Source organism: Pagrus pagrus (assembly GCF_965226575.1).
Source record: "Pagrus pagrus genome assembly, chromosome: 23".
Classification (NCBI taxonomy): Eukaryota; Metazoa; Chordata; class Actinopteri; order Spariformes; family Sparidae; genus Pagrus; species Pagrus pagrus.
The window spans coordinates 1,412,093-1,430,731 of NC_140205.1; the positions used below are offsets into that span (position 1 = coordinate 1,412,093).

Consider the following 18,639-nt stretch of genomic DNA (forward strand, 5'->3'; position numbering starts at 1 on the left):
GAGGTAGTATCAGAGGTAGTGTCAGAGGTAGTGTCAGAGGTAGAGTCAGAGGTCGTATCAGAGGTAGAGTCAGAGGTAATATCAGAGGTAGTGTCAGAGGTAATATCAGAGGTAGAGTCAGAGGTCGTATCAGAGGTAGTATCAGAGAGAGTATCAGAGGTAGAGTCAGAGGTAGTGTCAGAGGTAGAGTCAGAGGTAGAGTCAGAGGTAATATCAGAGGTAGTGTCAGAGGTAATATCAGAGGTAGTGTCAGAGGCGCAGTATTGGTGAACCGAACCAGTGTGAATGGATAAGCCAGCGGCACGGAGCGAGGGTGTGTCGGTCTGATGGTGTTCACTGTCTGATAACTATACAGGTCCTTCACTCCACAAAATATAGAGAAATGTCCCACAAGGCAACGTTACAGGACCAAACAACAGTAACGTAGTAACTGGTCCTGTCTTTGGCAACTTATGTGAGGAAAAAAAATACCGCAGTTATATGTGGATAAGTGTCAGCCTGTCGGTCCTACCGACTCTTCGTCACATTTTTGCCCGAAAAACAGCGTCCGTCCCTGGCAAAAAACTTTAACTCACCAACTGTTTGTCGCGACGTCAGCCCTCCACCGAGACTTCAGTTAACTTTCCCCCAGAAAACAGCCTCTCTCCCCGCGAGTGACAGAGTCAGACAGCGTCCTGTTTACTGATGGCGATTATGTAGCTAATTATGTAATTTAGAGAAAAACGTAACTTTCCAGGATGTTTGGTGGGTCAGGATCCCAATCACAACACATTACAACAGCATCCATATGATTATAAACAGTCAGCAGGTACATGTTTAGATTAACAGGTAAACACCGGGGAAACACGTTGAAAAAACACACGTCATCACCATGACGCGTATCGTCACGCCTCTTTGGAGCCTCGGCGTCGGCTTGCTGTGTGAATTATAGAGATGGGATTTATGGCTCTTTGAGGGGAGCCGGATCTTGGTGAGCCGTTCCTTTCAAAGAGCCGTTCAAAAAACTGGCTCATTTGACTGTTTTTTTTTTACGCAAGGCAGCGTGCACAACTCAGGTGGCGTCATGCTACATTTGCATATCTAATAAGCACCGTGCAGCTGGGCTGCGCTCCTCCCCATGTAACTTTTTTTCCCTCCTATTCTCTGTCCCACTCAGGGGAGGAGCAAAGGAGGAGCTTTTGTGTGCATCTGCGTGAAACACACAGTGATTTCTAAATTTTAAATTTAAAAAGAACGGTTCCCAGCTGTGACTCGGTTCCCATCGTTCATGTTAACGAGCCGTTCAAAAGAATCGGTTCGTTCGTGAACGTCACAACACTAGTGAATTATACTATGGTTCGTCTTTTACGCCGGAGCTGCTCGGCTCTGTGTGAACAGCCAGCGGCGGAGAATTGGCGAACCGCTGCTGCGGCAATAATGCGGCGGCTCTGTGTAAAAAGGGCTACACATGGCCTTGCCCCCGAGTTCAAGAGACAACTGGCTGAAAAGCTAAAAAAGGCCACCTTTTCTATGAATGTGGACTAAGCGACAAATCTCAAAACGGACAAAGTTCTCAACGTGCTTGTTATGGAGCAAATCATTGTTAAAAATGCTGCAAATCAACTAGTCTACAATTTTATAGTAACTGATGAACAAATTTTATTTTTTTGGAAAACTGCTCCTTTTTCATTATTAAAACCCACCTAGTGGAGCTCCAGAAAGCAGAAGAGAAAAAACGGTTTGATGTTTTATTTTTCTGACTCTTCATCCTCCTGCAGCTGCTTCTTCATACAGATTACAGATTACACATCAGTGTCGTGTCTCATTTTCAAACTGTAATCCTGTTATTAATCCTGTTTTATCAGATGTCTCTGTAATCTGATTACATCTTTGTTTCTGTAACTTTAATGTAATACAGTCACCTTTTTCTGTCCTAATGATGTAATCTGTTACATGTACTCCATTACTCCACAATCCTGCTCCTGAATGAACTGCAGACAGCAGTTAACAGCAGTTTGTAGGGTCCTCACTGATGCATTCACTTGTAGAAGGAAATCACAGCACTCTCATCACCACAGACCCTTAAACCATTCAATTATTTTAATGACCATAAACTGTGTGGATACATGTGTGTCCCAGTACACACACACATACACACACACACACACACACACACACATACACACACACACACACACACACACACACACACACACACACACACACACACACACACACAGATGAACTCAGGGGAGGAGCAGCTGAGTGTCACCTGAGACTGCGGCTCAAACTGAAAGTGTTCAGTCTGTTCAGACTCTGTTTTCAGACGACGCAGCAGAAGGAAGAAAACTGAAGTCTGAGGCAGGTGAGTGTTAAAACAACATTTTTATTATTTCCTGATAGGCTGAATAACACACATTCAAACTACTGTAACTAAAGACGAGGAGCCCAGAGGGGAAGACCAGAACCCTGACCCGCTCTATGATACCGTATGCTGTGTGTGTGTGTGTGTTACTTCCTGTTCTCTCAGGTCTGCGTCACCGTTGAACAAACTTGTTCCTGGTTCTTGTGTTCTGAGCTCACAGTTCATGTTTCACCTCTCAGACCTGAAGATGAGTGTTTGTGTGGAGGAAGAGGAGGACCGAGCAGAGTCTCCAGGATCCATCTGTCCCTCTATGAAGAGTGACTGGTCCAAACATCGTCCTCCAACCTTCAGTACTGAACCTGGACCATCAGACACAAAGTAAGACAGCTGATACTAACTCATTTATATGACTCATTTTTCAGTGATCATGTTTGTTTAGTTGATTTTGTGTTCATGTCTTCAAATGTCCACTAAAATGTCTTTTGTGTCCATGTTGAAGACTCTTGACGCCTCATGTTCCTCTGTGTGTCTGCTATAAATCTGTAATCTGATCTAAGAGGACAAACAGAAAGTTTAAACCTCCTTTTTATGGACAGCAGCAGCAGTTTGTGTATGTAGAGCTTCTTAAATCACTTTATTGATGAAGGATTCATGTGATGTGAATAAAAACATGTTGGTGTTTGCAGAGTTCAGTCCAGCAGACAGAGAGCAGAGTCTCCAGGATCCATCTGTCCCTCTATGAAGAGTGACCGGTCCAAAGGTCGTCCTCCAAACTTCAGTACTGAACCTGGACCATCAGACACAAAGTAAGAGGACTGAAACGGACTCATTTATTTGACTTTTGTCAGTCTGACATGTTTACTTTATGTTGTGTTTGTGTAGTTTTCTACAAAGTGAAGTGAACAAACCTTTTGGACCCTCAGACTCAAAGTTAGAAATGTTTACTGTGAACTGACGTGATGAAGATGAAGCATTGAGGATGAAGACAACATGTTCTCTTTAAAGAAGTATTAGTGCAGGTTCTGTTTCAGACTGAGACGGATCTTAATCTGGGTTTTATAGCCACAAAGTACTGACGGTGTTTCAGAACTTCCACTTCAGAATTTACACTTGAAGAACAGGTGGATCCTTTCTGTCGTCATGTTGAAGTCACCGGAAAGATTTCTAACTGTTCAAACCCTGAAAGAATCTGCTTCACACGTCCTTCATCCTCCCATGTCTGTCCTCACAGTACTGAGTGGGTTGGACTCTTCCTCAGATCAGCTGTGAGGACCAGACACATCTTGAATCTCTTCATATCATAATTGTACAACATGTAACAGGGCAGCGTTTTAACTCTACTGAATTCTCCACCTTATTTTAGTGTTTGCTCACAAACGACTGTGATGTGCTCACCTTGCTTTTCCCTTCAGCTCTCTTTATAACACGTCTGTGTTTCTCTCTCTCCCTGAATGTGTCGTCAGCACTGTTACAAGTTTCATAAAGTCGCAAAGACACAACTCCTATTTTACACAACAGCCGGTGAGCTGCGTGTGGATCAGGCTTGTTAATGATGCAGCTTATCCAACCAATCAGAACCAGCATGGTCCTGAACCAGGTGCACTTACGAGCTTTTACAACACGGTGGCGTGAGTAGGCCGACATTAAACAGGAGAGCTCGCATCACAATCAGTGTGCGTTTACAGGAGGAGCGTAACACCTGGGCTGATACCTGAGAACGTAGAAGAGCAGGTGCAGGTCCAGGAGGTCTGGAGCGAGGGCACATGGTCCTCTAGATAAACCATCACGGATGATGTGGTTCTGTCGGACTCAGTAAAGTCTATTTGTGGGAAACACTATGTCATGTACATGAGAGAGAGAGAGAGAAACAGAGCAGCTCTGAAATATAAAATCAATATGTGACAGACAGTTCTGACGTCGTGTCGGCTGCCACAGATTAATAAACATATGTGAAGCACTTTGTGACGTGATAACAGCTAGTTTGTACTTTCTAACAAAGAAACAACAAAAAGCCGAATCCCAAAACTGAAAACTGAAAACTTTCCTTCCCACTGAACAAATATCTGAACAGTTGAATATTCTGGTCCGGACCGTCTGTTTGTTAGAGTTCTTGAGTTGCAGTTATGCTTCATTTCATAGTTGACGAGTCTGTAGGAGATACACTAATAATAAATGTAATTTAATGATCACTGGCGATTAATAAAACACTCGTATGGGGCACCACCTCCGTTGTTTTGTCTATTTGAATAATACGGAGGTAATTTAAACGAATGACAACAGGTAACAAAGGGAATGTGGATACTGTAATGACTAAGTAATGGGTTATTAGTGGAATATGTGCGGATGGTGAAATCACAGGTGGGGTGAAAGCATTTAAATATTACGAGTAATTTTAAGTAATTTTAATACTAACGAAACCCTAACCAAATTTCTCTTAAGCTCAAAAGATATGAATCAGAAGCCACAAGACACCAACTCGTGTTTCATGTGTGAATCCGGCTGCTATGAGTGGTGGAGAGCCTACCTTCTTAGCAGAGATGTGGAGTCAGTGGCAGCGGGTTTCTCTCCAGTGATTTGCGACTCTAGCTGGCAGTCCCGGTCCAATGGCTGAGTGTCGTGGCTTGTCCGGTATCCGCCGGTTGGCAACCTCGGTCCGATGTCGTAGGAAGAGCGCAGCTCGTCCAGTACCGCGCCGGGCTCAATGCCCAGCGGGATGGTAGGCTACCACTAGCGAGCGAAAGAGTCCGTCTTTCGTTGGAAACCGCTTACACGGTTTCTGACACAGCAAATTGCTGCAATGTCGTGATGATGATCTTAATGACGATGATGGTTTTGTCGCTTTCAGTGGTGGTTCTCAGGCTCTGACTTTGTAAACTAATTTTAACTTCTTGATTAAAATAACTGAGAATGATACGTTGATCAGGCGGATGTTCCGTTGTTACTCAATACAAGATAATTTAAATTAAGTTCACTTCCTCTAAATCAGGTTACGATACTTAACTGTATAAAACAAATTAAAACTTCGTTCTGGTAGAAACTTTACAAAAGTTGAAGTAGGCTACTTATAGCCTAGTATATAAAAGTGAAAAAAATCAACGCCTAAGCACTTCTGCTGAGATCGCTGTCTTGAAGCGTGTAAAGAGCGGAAAAATTAAAAGGAGAGTTTCAAGAGTAAGTGTCAAGAGCGAGAGAGAGCGATGTCTCTCAGTTTTGTCATCTCCGAATGGCGGGCGTGTCTGGGGGCAGGGCCGCCGGCTTTTCAGAGTAGCCTAGATAACAAGTGTGAAAATATATGCTACAGGAACTAACTAAAACTAAACTATCGTTTTAAATGTTTCAAAATCGTGTTTCACCTTTCCCAAAACTTCACCATGGCTTAATATGTGGATTTTGTTTAACACGAAATCAGATGGCATTCTTAAAATCACTTTAACATTCAAAAAGGAATTACAACTTGATCAAAACATCTAAACACCTGATTATAGTAGAACTAATCACTTACATATTTCTTCTAGTTCTAGCCTAATACTTATTAAACAGGGCATATCAGAGACATTTACTGGTAATAGAAATATGAGGTATTTACACAAAAGATCTCCTGAAAGTCTGTCCCAATCATACCAGGACTCACCATTAGAGGGTACTGTGGTTCCACAGAACACAGGACATTTTTACACGTTAAATTGATCTCAGGCAATCTAAATCATAGAGAAATGTAGGAAAAATCAGTTTTAATAACGTTTCTTCCTATTTGATAATTTGTTAAAATTAAGAAGATGAGGTTCTGGCTTAATAGCTATTTAGAACCTTGTTGAAATCTGGATGAGTGTAGAGACCTTCACCATTGGAATGCAACAGACAAGAAAAACAAGAGTGTAAATTTCTGAGCTGTCGACCAAGATCAGTAAAGAAGAAGGGGGTTTACCAGTCTTTCACTCTGGGAATGTGTGTGTGTATGTTAATTAGATCAGGAGAGAACATAGTAAATCAGCCATTGTTAATCTCATTTACAATTGCAAAGACATTCGATTATAACACATGATTGTCATAGTTCTCTGTTACTCTTGATGTCTGGAGAGCGGACTCATTTGATGATAAACCTCGATGGGGGGGAATGGTGTTATAAAGTTGTAAATAAGATAGATGGTCTCCTGGGAATCATCTATTCGACGGTTTTATTGTAAAGACAACAACGTCCTCCTTGCCAGGTGAAGATGGGAGAAACTGCAAGGGCCTGTTTCCTGAAAACAGTCAGCTTGCAGATGAAAGGAGTAATTAATGTAAGAAACAAGACCTCAATGGAATGCAGAGGCGATGGACATGTGTTCCTACAAGTCATTTCAAGAAGATCTACCACGATTATTGGGAGCACTTTTAACCTCAGTTAAACCTGATGAAGAAGAAGAGTTGAAATAACACCAGCAGCCATTTTCATGACAGACTAAATGCTGAATTCAAGCTGAAAAGTATCGACACTTTGACTTTTCTCTGTGAGCGTCTGAGCTTCTCAACAGTGTCGACCAGATCTTGATGTTTCTAACAACAATCATCAAATCATTGTAGTTATAAAGAAATGTGTTCACAGAGAGAGGAAGAGGAGTCATGTCTCTGTGAAGAAGCAGCCCACCTGCTGTGTTCGGTGTCAGGACGTCCTGAAGGATCCGGTCTCTACCAGCTGTGGACACTGGTTCTGCAGACGCTGCATCACCTCAGACTGGGACCAGTCTGCTTCACCAGGAGACTCCTCCTGTCCCCAGTGTGGAGAAAGATCCAGAACAACAGCTGGACTGCAGAGAGCCGGTCTGACCAGAACTGAACAAGGTGAGACATTAGTGGTGTCACACATTAACCAATCAGAAGGCAGTTTGTTCTCCGTATGCACGGATGGAGAGGGAGAACCATCAAACTGAGACACAACAAGAACCAACGACTTTAATGAAACAGATCATTTTGTAATTTGTAATGAAAATAATCATTGATGCTGATTGTCAACACATTTGTCTCTTTTCAGTGAATGTTGGTCTTCAGGAGGTTTTAGATGAACATAAGATCAGTCTGAGGAGGAGATGTGAATGTGTGACTGAAGGAAGTGATGGAACAGGAAGTGATGGAACAGGAAGTGATGGAACAGGAAGTGGAACCCTCCTCAACAGGATCTACACTGAGCTCTACATCACAGAGGGACAGAGTGAAGAGGTTAATACCCAACATGAGGTGAGGCAGCTGGAGACAGTTTCCAAGATGGAGGCCCTCCATGACGATCCAATCAGGTGCTGCGACATCTTTAAAGCCTCACCTGACCAACAGAGACGCATCAGAGTGGTTCTGACCAACGGCGTCGCTGGAGTTGGAAAAACCTTCTCGGTGCAGAAGTTCACTCTGGACTGGGCCGAGGGCTCCGAAAATCAAGATGTCCGTCTGCTGGTTCTGCTCTCGTTCAGGGAGCTGAACCTGGTCAGAGATGAGCAGTTCAGTCTTCTCAGGCTGCTCCATGTTTTCCATCCAACATTACAGAAGGTGACAGCAGAGAAGCTCGCTGGCTGTAAACTTCTGTTCATCTTTGACGGCCTGGATGAAAGCAGACTTTCACTGGATTTCAAGAACCATGAGGTCGTGTCTGATGTCACACAGAAGTCATCAGTCAGCGCGCTGCTGACAAACCTCATCGAGGGGAAGCTGCTTCCCTCGGCTCTCGTCTGGATAACTTCCCGACCTGCAGCGGCCAATCAGATCCCTCCTTCACGTGTCGACAGGGTAACAGAAGTACGAGGCTTCACTGACGCCCAGAAGGAGGAGTACTTCAGGAGGAGGTTCAGTGATGAAGATCTGTCCAGCAGGATCATCTCACACATCAAGAGCTCCAGGAGCCTCCACATCATGTGTCTGATCCCAGTCTTCTGCTGGATCACTGCTACAGTTCTGGAGCACATGTTGACTACAGACCAGAGAGGAGAGCTGCCCAAGACCCTGACTGACGTGTACTCACACTTCCTGCTGGTTCAGACAAAGAGGAAGAAGCAGAAGTACGATGAGGGACGTGAGACGAGTCCACAGGAGCTGACGGAGGCTGACAGGGAAGTTCTTCTGAAGCTGGGGAGGCTGGCGTTTGAACATCTGGAGACAGGAAACATCATGTTCTACCAAGAAGACCTGGAGCGGTGTGGTCTTCATGTCACAGAGGCCTCGGTGTACTCAGGAGTTTGTACAGAGATCTTCAGAAGAGAGAGTGTGATCTTCCAGAAAACAGTCTACTGCTTTGTTCATCTGAGCATTCAGGAGTTTCTGGCTGCAGTCTACAAGTTCCACTGTTACACCAACAGCAACACAAATGTGGTGGACGACATCCTGAGAGGTTGGAGTTATTATTACAGTTACTCATCCCTGGATGTCTTCCTGAGGAGCGCCATGGAGAAATCCCTCGAAAGTAAAAATGGTCACCTGGACCTGTTTGTTCGCTTCCTTCATGGCCTCTCTCTGAAGTCCAACCAGAGACTCTTAGGAGTCCTGCTGGGTCAGACAGACAACAGTCCAGAAATCATCCAGAGAGCCATCAACAACCTGAAGGAGATGAACAGAGATAAGATCTCTCCTGACAGAAGCATCAACATCTTCCACTGTCTGACGGAGATGAACGACCACTCAGTCCATCAGGAGATCCAAGAGTTCCTGAAGTCAGAGGACAGATCAGAAAAGAAACTCTCTGTGATCCACTGCTCAGCTCTGGCCTACATGCTGCAGATGTCAGAGGAGGTTCTGGATGAGTTGGACTTGTACAAGTACAGAACATCAGAACAGGGACGACTGAGACTGATTCCAGCTGTGAGGAACTGTAGAAAGGCTGTGTAAGTCCAGATGTGTTAAACATTATAAAGTGAGGTGAAGCTGAAGCCTTCAGTATTAAAGATCAACACTTTACACACATGAATAATATAAAAGCTCGACACTATACACGTTTACCAAAACAAGCATTAAACCTCGTCTCATCTTTCCAGCTCCTCCGGGAGGATCCCGAGGTGTTCCCAGGCCAGAAGAGATATGTAATCTCTCCAGCGGGTTCTGGGTCTGCCCCGGGGTCTCCTCCCAGTTGGACGTGCCCGGAAAACCTCCAAGTGGAGGCGCCCAGGAGGCATCCTGATCAGATGCCCGAACCACCTCAACTGGCTCCTCTCGACGCGAAGGAGAAGCGGCTCTACTCAGAGCTCCCTCCGGATGTCTGAGCTCCTCACCCTATCCCTAAGACTTAGCCCAGCCACCCTACGGAGGAAACTCATTTCAGCCGCTTGTATCCGCGATCTCGTTCTTTGGGTCACTACCCACAGCTCATGACCATAGGTGAGGGTTGGAACATAGATGGACCGGTAAATCGAGAGCTTCGCCTTGCGGCTCAGCTCCCTCTTCACCACGACGGTCTGGTACAACGCCCACAATACTGCAGACGCTGCACCAAGCTGTCTGTCCACCTCATGCTCCATTCTCCCATCACTTGTGAACAAGACCCCGAGATACTTAAACTCCTTCACTTGGGTCAGGGGCTCACTCCCCAACCAGAGGGGGCAATCCACTGTTTTCCAGCAGAGAACCATGGCCTCAGACTTAGAGGTGCTGACCCTCATTCTGACCGCATCACACTCAACTGCAAACCGCCCCAATGCCTGCTGGAGGTCACAAGCTCGTACCAACGGCCCCGGTACTGTTGGGAATGGACGGTAGGGCAGGTGTGGTTATTAGAAATGTATAATTATTTAAGATAATTATTAAAATTAATAAAATAAAAATTTATAAAATACATTTTCAAATCATTAAAAACGGGGCACCACCCTGAAATCAGGGACCAATAACCAGACCAAAATTAGTCTCAAAGAAGGGTTCACTTTAAATGTAAATATTTGTAAAATATTTACAATTAAAGGAACAGTGAAGGAAGTGAATCCGAGCACTGACCATCACAACCTGTAAATGTCACAAAACATATGCACAAAATAATCACAGAAAACTGCTATGTACAATATAATAGACTTTATTATTGTTAGCAAATTGATTCAATCAATGATACCTTCAATAAACAGAAATCAATTACTCAACCAAAGCAGCTAAACTATGAAACTAAACTAAGACAAACTCAAGCACAAATAACAAACAAGCATGGGTGTGTGTGTGTGTGTGTGTGTGTGTGTGTATGTGTGTGTGTGTGTGTGTGTGTGTGTGTGTGTGTGTGTGTGTCAGAGACAAAGAAAGAGGAGCCAAGATGGCGGTTGTAGTCAAAGAAACAAGATGGCCGAAAGCCAAAATGGTGGTCACGCTTCCTTGGAGGGTGACATCATGGAGTGTTCCATTGAAAGGACTACAAAAATGGCTGAACCGGAAATGGGGAACTCACGTTCGTTCGACTACAAAAATGGCCGAAACGTGACTTGGAGAAGTCACACGTGGATACGAATTTAAAAAGGACAATAGATTTTGCTGAATCATATGTCTAGAATTGCATAAATGGTGGACGTGAATGCGTCACCTAAAGCTAGTCAAATGAACGAACGTGCAAGATTTGAACAACGGCAATGGTTACACCGCCATTGGCCTCGTGTGCACTTTGATTGCACACGAGATGAATTTGTAGGGAAAGTGACCTACTGTTCCACAAAAGGTGGACGTGCTACCCTGAGGTGTCCGTCTCTGAAATCAAGGGAGATATCATGAGACACACGTATCTTATGTTATAGTGAGGTCATCAACCATAAGTCTCCAACAGGTCACCCATAAGATTACATGTGTGCGTGCATAACCCCTAATAGGTGTGTACATGTGTGTTAGTTAAAGAGAGAGAGAGAGAAAGAGAGAGGAAGACAAAAGGGCTAACGCCCTTAGCGGCGGCTAAGCTAACACTCCCGCTCCACGGCGTGGAGAGGCTCAAATCAGCTCATGATGAGCGACAAGGGAAAGCAATCATGTTTTACCATGTAAAACGAACAGCAATAAAAAGAGGGACACGACGGTCCACAAAACTCATAAAGAACAAACAATGTAGCTCACAAGCATACAATACACGCTAACCTATAGTATCTGCCCAGACAGACACTAGCCTCACTTGTAGTCGTGTCTTCCTTAATCCAGCTTGCTTCCTGGGCGTGGATTAAAGGCGGTTGCAGAGTTCTGCGTTGGCTGTTAAAACAGCGTAGTCGACGGGCAATAAGAAAACGGGCAAAAGCGGGCGTTTTCTGAGGAAAAATAAAATTATCCTCCTTCTGCAGGCAGGTAAAGAGAGGCTGGTTGCACAGCATCTTTTCAGGATCTGGAGCGTGTCTGGTGAACACGGCGCAGTTTTGGTTCGTCTGGCGAGATGAAAGACTGTGGCCTAGGCGGGAAAAATAAATCCAGACATATGTATGCTCCCTTAGAGTAATAGTTGCGTAGGCGAAAGCCGATGCTTCCAGCAACACGTAACTCTGGGACTGCGTTGAAAATGATCTGCCGCTGTATTTATCTCCTCCGGCTGCAGCGGAAACTGACGCGTTCAGGTGCGCTCGCAGACAATGGGAGATGGGAGTTTCAAACCTAGGGGGGCTGTGACAAGCAGGCGCCACCTACGGGACATAAGGGTCGTTGCACTTTCCTTTGTTAACCAGGTTTTGTTAGTGCAAGGAAGCCTCATTGAAGCATTGAGCTGCACGTGGGCCGATCCGACGTCAGAATCATGTGGATGGTCCCAACAGTACCCTATACTCCCTCAGTACCCCCCACAGTACTCCCCGGGGGACCCGGTCGTAGGCCTTCTCCAAGTCCACAAAACACATGAAGACTGGATGGGCAAACTCCCATGACCCCCCCCCAGCAAGCCTGCAAGGGTAAAGAGCTGATCCACTGTTCCACGGCCAGGCTGAATCCGCATTGTTCCTCCTGAATCAGAGGTTCGACGATCAGACGGAACCTCCTTTCCAGCACCCTGGAATAAACTTTCCCAGGTAGGCTGAGCAGTGTGATACCGCGATAAAAACGTGTCAGCCATGACAGCCCAACAATGTCCAGAGCCTTCAGCATCTCGGGAGCATCTCAGGTCCCCTCCCCGACTGAAAACAGCCTGGGCTGAGGCCCGCTTCCCTTTTCTGAGTCGCCGGATGGTTTGCCAGAACTTCCTTGAGGCCGACTGAAAGTCCTTCTCCATAGCCTCACCGAACTCCTCCCACACCCAGGTTTTTGCTTCAGCGACCGCTGAAGCTGCAGCCCTCCTGGCCTCCCGGTATCAGTCTGCTTTTTCAGGAGACCCCTGGGCCAGCCAAGCCCAAAAGGCCTCCTTCTTCAGCTTGACGGCTTCCTTCACCGCCGGTGTCCACCAGCGGGTCCTTGGGTCGCCACACTGACTGGCACAGATGACCGTCTGACCACAGCTCTTAGCGGCCGCCTCTACAATGGAGGCTCTGAACATGGTCCATTCTGATTCCAATGTTCCCAGTCTCCCCCAGGTTGAGCAAAAAGGTCTTCCGGAAGTGGGAGTTGAAGACCTGATGGACCAGGGCCTCCGCCAGACATTCCACGTTCATCCTCACTACTTGTTTGGGTTTCCTAACAAGTCCGGCAGCCTCCCCCACCACCTGATCCAACTCACCACCAGGTGGTGATCAGTTGACAGCTCCGCTCCTCTCTTCACCCGAGTGTCCAAGACATACGGCCGCAGGTCCGATGATATGACCACAAAGTCTATCATCGACATTTGGCCTAAGGTGGCCTGGTACCAGGTACACTTATGAGCCACCCTATGCTCGAACATGGTATTCGTTATGGCCAATCCATGACTAGCACAGAAGTCCAATAACAAAACTCCATTCCGGTTCAGATCGGGCAGGCCGTTCCTCCCAATCACCCCCCTCCAAGTTTCCCCATCGTCACCCACGTAAGCATTAAAGTCCCCCAGAAGAACTATGGAGTCCCCTCCCCCACCAGCTCCGGTTCCTTCCCCACCAGAGAGGTGACATTGCACGTACCGAGAGCTAGTCTGCGAAGCCGGGGGTCAGGACACCCAGGTCCCCCCCTTCACCTGTTGCCCAATGTACAGTGCACCCGACCCCATCGCTCTCCCCTGCGGGTGGTGAGTCCACAAGGGCACGGCATCACGATGTCACTTCTGGCTGAGCCCACCAGGGTCTGGCTCCAGGGGAGGGCCCCGGTGCCCCCATACCGGACGAGGTACTCTTTCCCTGTAGCTGCCGATTCATAGGGTCTTCGTGAACCGCTCTTAGTCTGGTCCCTCCCCTGAGACCAATTTGCCTTGGGAGACCCTACCAGGAGCTAATGCCCCGGACAACATAGCTCCCAGGATCACAGGGACACACAAACCCCTCCACCACGGTAAGGTGGCGATTCTTCGGAGGAGACAAACCTCCGCCAGATGTTTCCAGTTCACCCTCACTACTCGTTTGGGTTTCCCAGGTCTGTCCAGCAGCTTCCCCTGCCACCTGATCCAACTCACAACCAGGTGGTGATCAGTTGACAGCTCCACTCCTCTCTTCACCCAAGTGTCCATGACATACGTTTTATACAGGTGTGTTTTGAGGGGATTTAAAATGGGGCAGTGATTCAGCCCAGCTGATCTCCTCAGGGCGGAGGAGCTCAAGTTTCAAACTACAAACCTTGTGATCAGTGACTGACCAGCTCAGGCCAAACAACTGACCAGCTGAGCTACAGCTGCTCATGTTCATGTGCTTTGTGATGCAAAATGTATAGAGTCTGTTTTCATAGTAAAGAGTCAGATTTTATCAGATTTAAATGTTTTATTATCTGTATTCACAGACTGATAAACTGTCAACTCTCAGAGACTCAATGTGAAGTCGTCGCCTCAGCTCTGAAGTCCAACCCCTCACATCTGAGAGAGCTGGACCTTAGTCTCAACAACCTGAATTATTCAGCAGTGAAGCGTCTGTGTGCTGCACTGGAGAGTCCAAACTGTCGACTGGAGACTCTGAGGTCAGTTCATGTGTTTTTTCTCTGTTTATATTAAATTTAAATCTAGAACAGAAGTTTTAAATTTCCTTCAGTTCACTTGTTTTCTGGGTTTGTCTGAACTCAGATCACAACACATACACACACACACACACACACACACACACACACACACACACACACACACACACACAGCTCAGTGCACATATGATCAGTGATGAAGATGATGGAGGATGAAGCTCACAGTCAGTCAGCTGTGTGTTGATGGAGGTGATGGTGATGAAGATCTGAGCTTTGATTACAGCTTTCTATGTGTGTGAGTCAGAGCTGCTCTTTGTGCTGAAGGTGGATCGATGGTGCAGAACGTTTCTGTTTGGTCCTTAAAGTCTGTCGTGTGATTAAAATGGCGTCCCAGGCTGCTTAGTGTCCGTACATCCAACAACAATTCCCACAATTCCCTGGGAACAATCCCATAATTCCTCTGCAGCGTCCTTCACGTCATTTCCTCAGCGAGTAGGAATGAGATGGATCGGTGCTGGAGCTCTGAAGTAATTCTTCTCAGTAACTGTGGTCAGTTGTGCACCAGAGGCAGCTTCAGAGGTCACCTGGCTCTCATGCTCACTGTGCATCAGCGGACAGAAGCAGGATGTTGGATTCACTTCTGTTTGCAAATCCACTGAACTGGTTTCATTTTCTAAACTTGTTCAGCTCTGAACAAGATGAACTCACTTCATTTATTCTTTATTCAGATTGTGGAGCTGCAGTTTGTCAGAGATCAGCTGTGCTTCTCTGGCCTCAGCTCTGAAGTCCAACCCCTCCCATCTGAGACATCTGGACCTGAGTGACAACAAGCTGCAGGATTCAGGAGTGAAGCTGCTGTGTGATTTTCTGCAGAGTCCAAACTGTAGACTGGAGACTCTGAGGTCAGTTCACGGACTCTCTGTTACTGTTGTACAACTTAAATGTTTAATTGACAATTGAAGCTGATTTATGTTCAAACATAACTTTGTAAATGTGCTTTTGTTCATATTTTCATGTTTCTTCATCTAAATTTAGTCTGCAGTCACTAAAGACTTGTGTTTCTTAAAGAAAATGTAAGTTAATGTTGATATTTTTGGTAAATGGTCACATCTGTTGACAGAAGAACTCATATTTGATTTGAAATTGAACAGGACTGAAGTCCTGCTGGTCTTTATATCACTGACTGACAGCTGATGGAGGGAGTCTCTGTAAACACTCATGTATCTGCTGCTCTCTCTGCTTCTCTCATCAGTGTGTGAGTGGTGAAAGGTGGAGGTGTTGAGAGGATCAGCTGTGTCCTGGTGATCCAGAGAGGTTGAAGCAGCACCATCAGCTGGTGGGTGGAGAGGCTCTGACTGGGCCGTGTTACTGGGAGGTGGAGTGGAGAGGAGAGCTTCATCCAGCAGTGACTGACGGACCGATCACAACAAGTGGAGATGACTGTCAGTGCTGCAGTCTGAACTGCTCTGAGATCAGCTCCACTGTCACCAAGTCCAGCATCCAGCTCCATGTGTTGGGGCCACTAACTGCCCTCCCTACTGCCCCCTGGATGTAACAAGAACAGAAACAAATCCATCCAGTCCAAACAGACATTCAGAACCAGAACCAGAACGTGTTTATACTTTTCAAATATATATTTAATGAGCTATTTTCACACATTACAGTTAAACCTCAGTGTCTGTGTGTCACTTGTGTCGCCTGACGTTGTACTTGAGGGGAACGTTTTAGACGTGACAACAGTTTGATGCTCGTGTTTCCTGCAGCATCAGTGAACTCCAGTTTAACTGCGACCCTGCTGGTTTACACATCACATGATCGACACACACATGAAGTCAACCTGTGGATCTTTCTCCCTCTGAGGTCAGTGTTGAAGCCGTTCTTCTCACCAGCGTTCATGTTGTGGAGCTGCTTCCTGCCAGCAGATGTCACCGTTTCCATTGTGTCGCCTCACTGAGGTTTAACTGAACGATGATGTCAATGATTTCTCTCTGACTGCATTTGGTACAAAATTAAATGTCATCATGAATGAGTTCAACTTGATTTAAAGATGTAATATGTAACATTTCTGCATTAAAATGTCTCAAAGCGACTCGACCTTTGTTCTTTATGTTGTTGAGTTGTGTTCTTACATTACAACAATGTTCAAACCAGAGAAATCCTCAAGTTTACTGAAGGTGATGGTGTGTTTTTAACACACGTGAGCGCTTTATTCATAAACTGTTGGACATTTAATGATGTATTTTATGTGGTAGAGCAGAGCGTGTAGATGTCTTCAGCCTGTGGTAACCACACACCTTATTTCAGGCTTTTAACTGAAAACACATTCAACAACTCGTCAACTTTGAGACGAGGGAAGCAGATGTGCACAAATGCAAACTGATTTCCAGGTTTCAGGACTCGTTACTTCACCACTCCATTAACAACTTCATGCTTTTAAAGTTAAACTGCATTAATTCAGTTGTGCCTCATAACTGAGTGTATTAACAGCCTGACAGATATGACGGCTGTCAGCGATGGAGGAAGTATTCAGATCCTTTACTCAAGTAAAAGTACTGATACAGCTCTGTAAAAACAAAAGACCCGCTTCAAAGTTAAAGTCCGGCACTGAAAATGTTGCCTCAGTGAAAGTATATCAGTTTAATCAGGAAATGTACTTAAAGTCTACAAAATAAAAGAACTCATAGCTCGGCTTTTACAGCGATGAGGTGACAACCTGCACTTTTTACAAGGAAACAAACATCTTAGTGTTTCGAATTTAAAGCCGAATTACCGAGAAGGCTCCAGTGATGTAGGAAATTGTCGTAGTCATTGAACATAAAGATTGTGAAATTTGTCCTCGTGCAATGACTCTTAAAGTCACGTTATTTGTAAGGGAGTCTGGGATACTGTCGTTACTACAGACTTCACTTCATAACATGGTTCTAGTCCAGCACTTTCACACACACACACACACACACAAAATTATCGATATTATGAGATAAAAAGTCAGATTTGAGATTAGAAAAATTAAAAATGTCAAAGTGAAAATGATGGAATATAAAAGTCGTTATCATGATATGAAACGTCAAATATGAGATTAACAAATGTGACTAAGATAAAAGTGAAACAAAAATTAGATAAAAACACTTCACAGCTGTTTGAACATCAAATAAAGTACATGTGCTTTACTCCATTACTTCCATATTGAAACAGTATCACTATAGTGGAAGTAACAATTATTTGTTTGCCAGAACATATTATCCACTTAATACTCTGGAACAGTCTCACATAAATAAAGAGTTTAACCACACTTTAATACAAAATCTCCTCAATATAATGTGGTGATATAAATTAACATTTTATTTAGTAACTAATGAACACACCGCCCCGAAGAAAACAAAGTATTGTGTTACATTATTTCAATATTTGATCATTTATATCAGATTATGAATATTCATCAGCTCACTCATGTTAACGGTCGTGTTTTATGTCGGTGGTGCATCAGGACACTTCCTCTCTCTGCTGTCGAGCAGTTGTATCACGTGCATACGTTTGGACCAATCAGCGCTCCCCTCATTCCGGCGCCGGATATAAACCAGACATGGAGCGGAGGTGACCACAGAGGAGTTTCCCTGAGAGAAAGTAACGCTCAGCTACAATGGCAAGAACCAAGCACACCGCCCGCAAATCCACCGGAGGTAAAGCTCCCAGGAAGCAGCTGGCCACCAAGGCTGCCCGTAAGAGCGCCCCGGCCACCGGCGGAGTGAAGAAGCCCCACCGGTACAGGCCCGGTACCATGGCTCTGAGAGAGAGCCGTCGCTACCAGAAGTCCACCGAGCTGCTGATCCGCAAGCTTCCCTTCCAGCGCCTGGTCCGGGAGATCTCAGGACTTCAAGACCGACCTGCGCTCCCAGAGCTCCACCGTCATGTCTTTGTCACGTCTCATGTCTCATGTCAAGTTTTCATGAGAGGAAGTTTGCTGCTTCTGTTTCGTAGGAAGTTGACATTTATAAATATTAACATCAGTTTATCAGATGATCTCATTTTAAGGATACAAAAGATATTAATGATAAAGACTCTGCCTCTTCCTGTGGACACTACGGGACCTTATTTAAGAAAATATGAATGGAGAGAAAAACACTTTTGTATGATTTGTGTCATGAGTCACACATGTTGTTTCTGAATCTAACAAAGTAAGACATTATGAAACTGTGTTGCCCTTTAAGGTCAGTTTGTTTAATCAGGTGTGAAAACAAAGAGTTTATTTAAAATCAGTCAATGAAGCTCTTTCTCTTCTGATTAAAATGTCTTCCTCAGAACTACATAATGCATCTTTAATGATCTGTTTATTGACTTTCAGCGCTTTG

The 18,639-nt window shown here is 45.2% G+C and overlaps 1 protein-coding gene and 1 pseudogene across 2 annotated transcripts; both read left to right on the forward strand.

Annotated features, from left to right (window-relative positions):
- Positions 1-2,542: 2,542 nt before the first annotated feature.
- On the forward strand, positions 2,543-15,253 carry LOC311252782 (protein NLRC3-like; the record flags this gene model as incomplete). Its single annotated transcript, XM_084346309.1, has 6 exons — positions 2,543-2,722; positions 3,031-3,150; positions 6,930-7,165; positions 7,356-9,186; positions 14,123-14,296; positions 15,022-15,253. The coding sequence occupies exons 1-6, from the start codon at positions 2,568-2,570 to the stop codon at positions 15,251-15,253; spliced, it is 2,748 nt and encodes a 915-aa protein (XP_084202435.1). The 5' UTR covers positions 2,543-2,567.
- Positions 15,254-17,930: 2,677 nt separating this feature from the next.
- On the forward strand, positions 17,931-18,240 carry LOC311252783 (histone H3.2-like; annotated as a pseudogene). The gene has a single exon. The product of its transcript is annotated as a histone H3.2-like (transcript).
- The last annotated feature ends 399 nt before the right edge of the window (positions 18,241-18,639 follow it).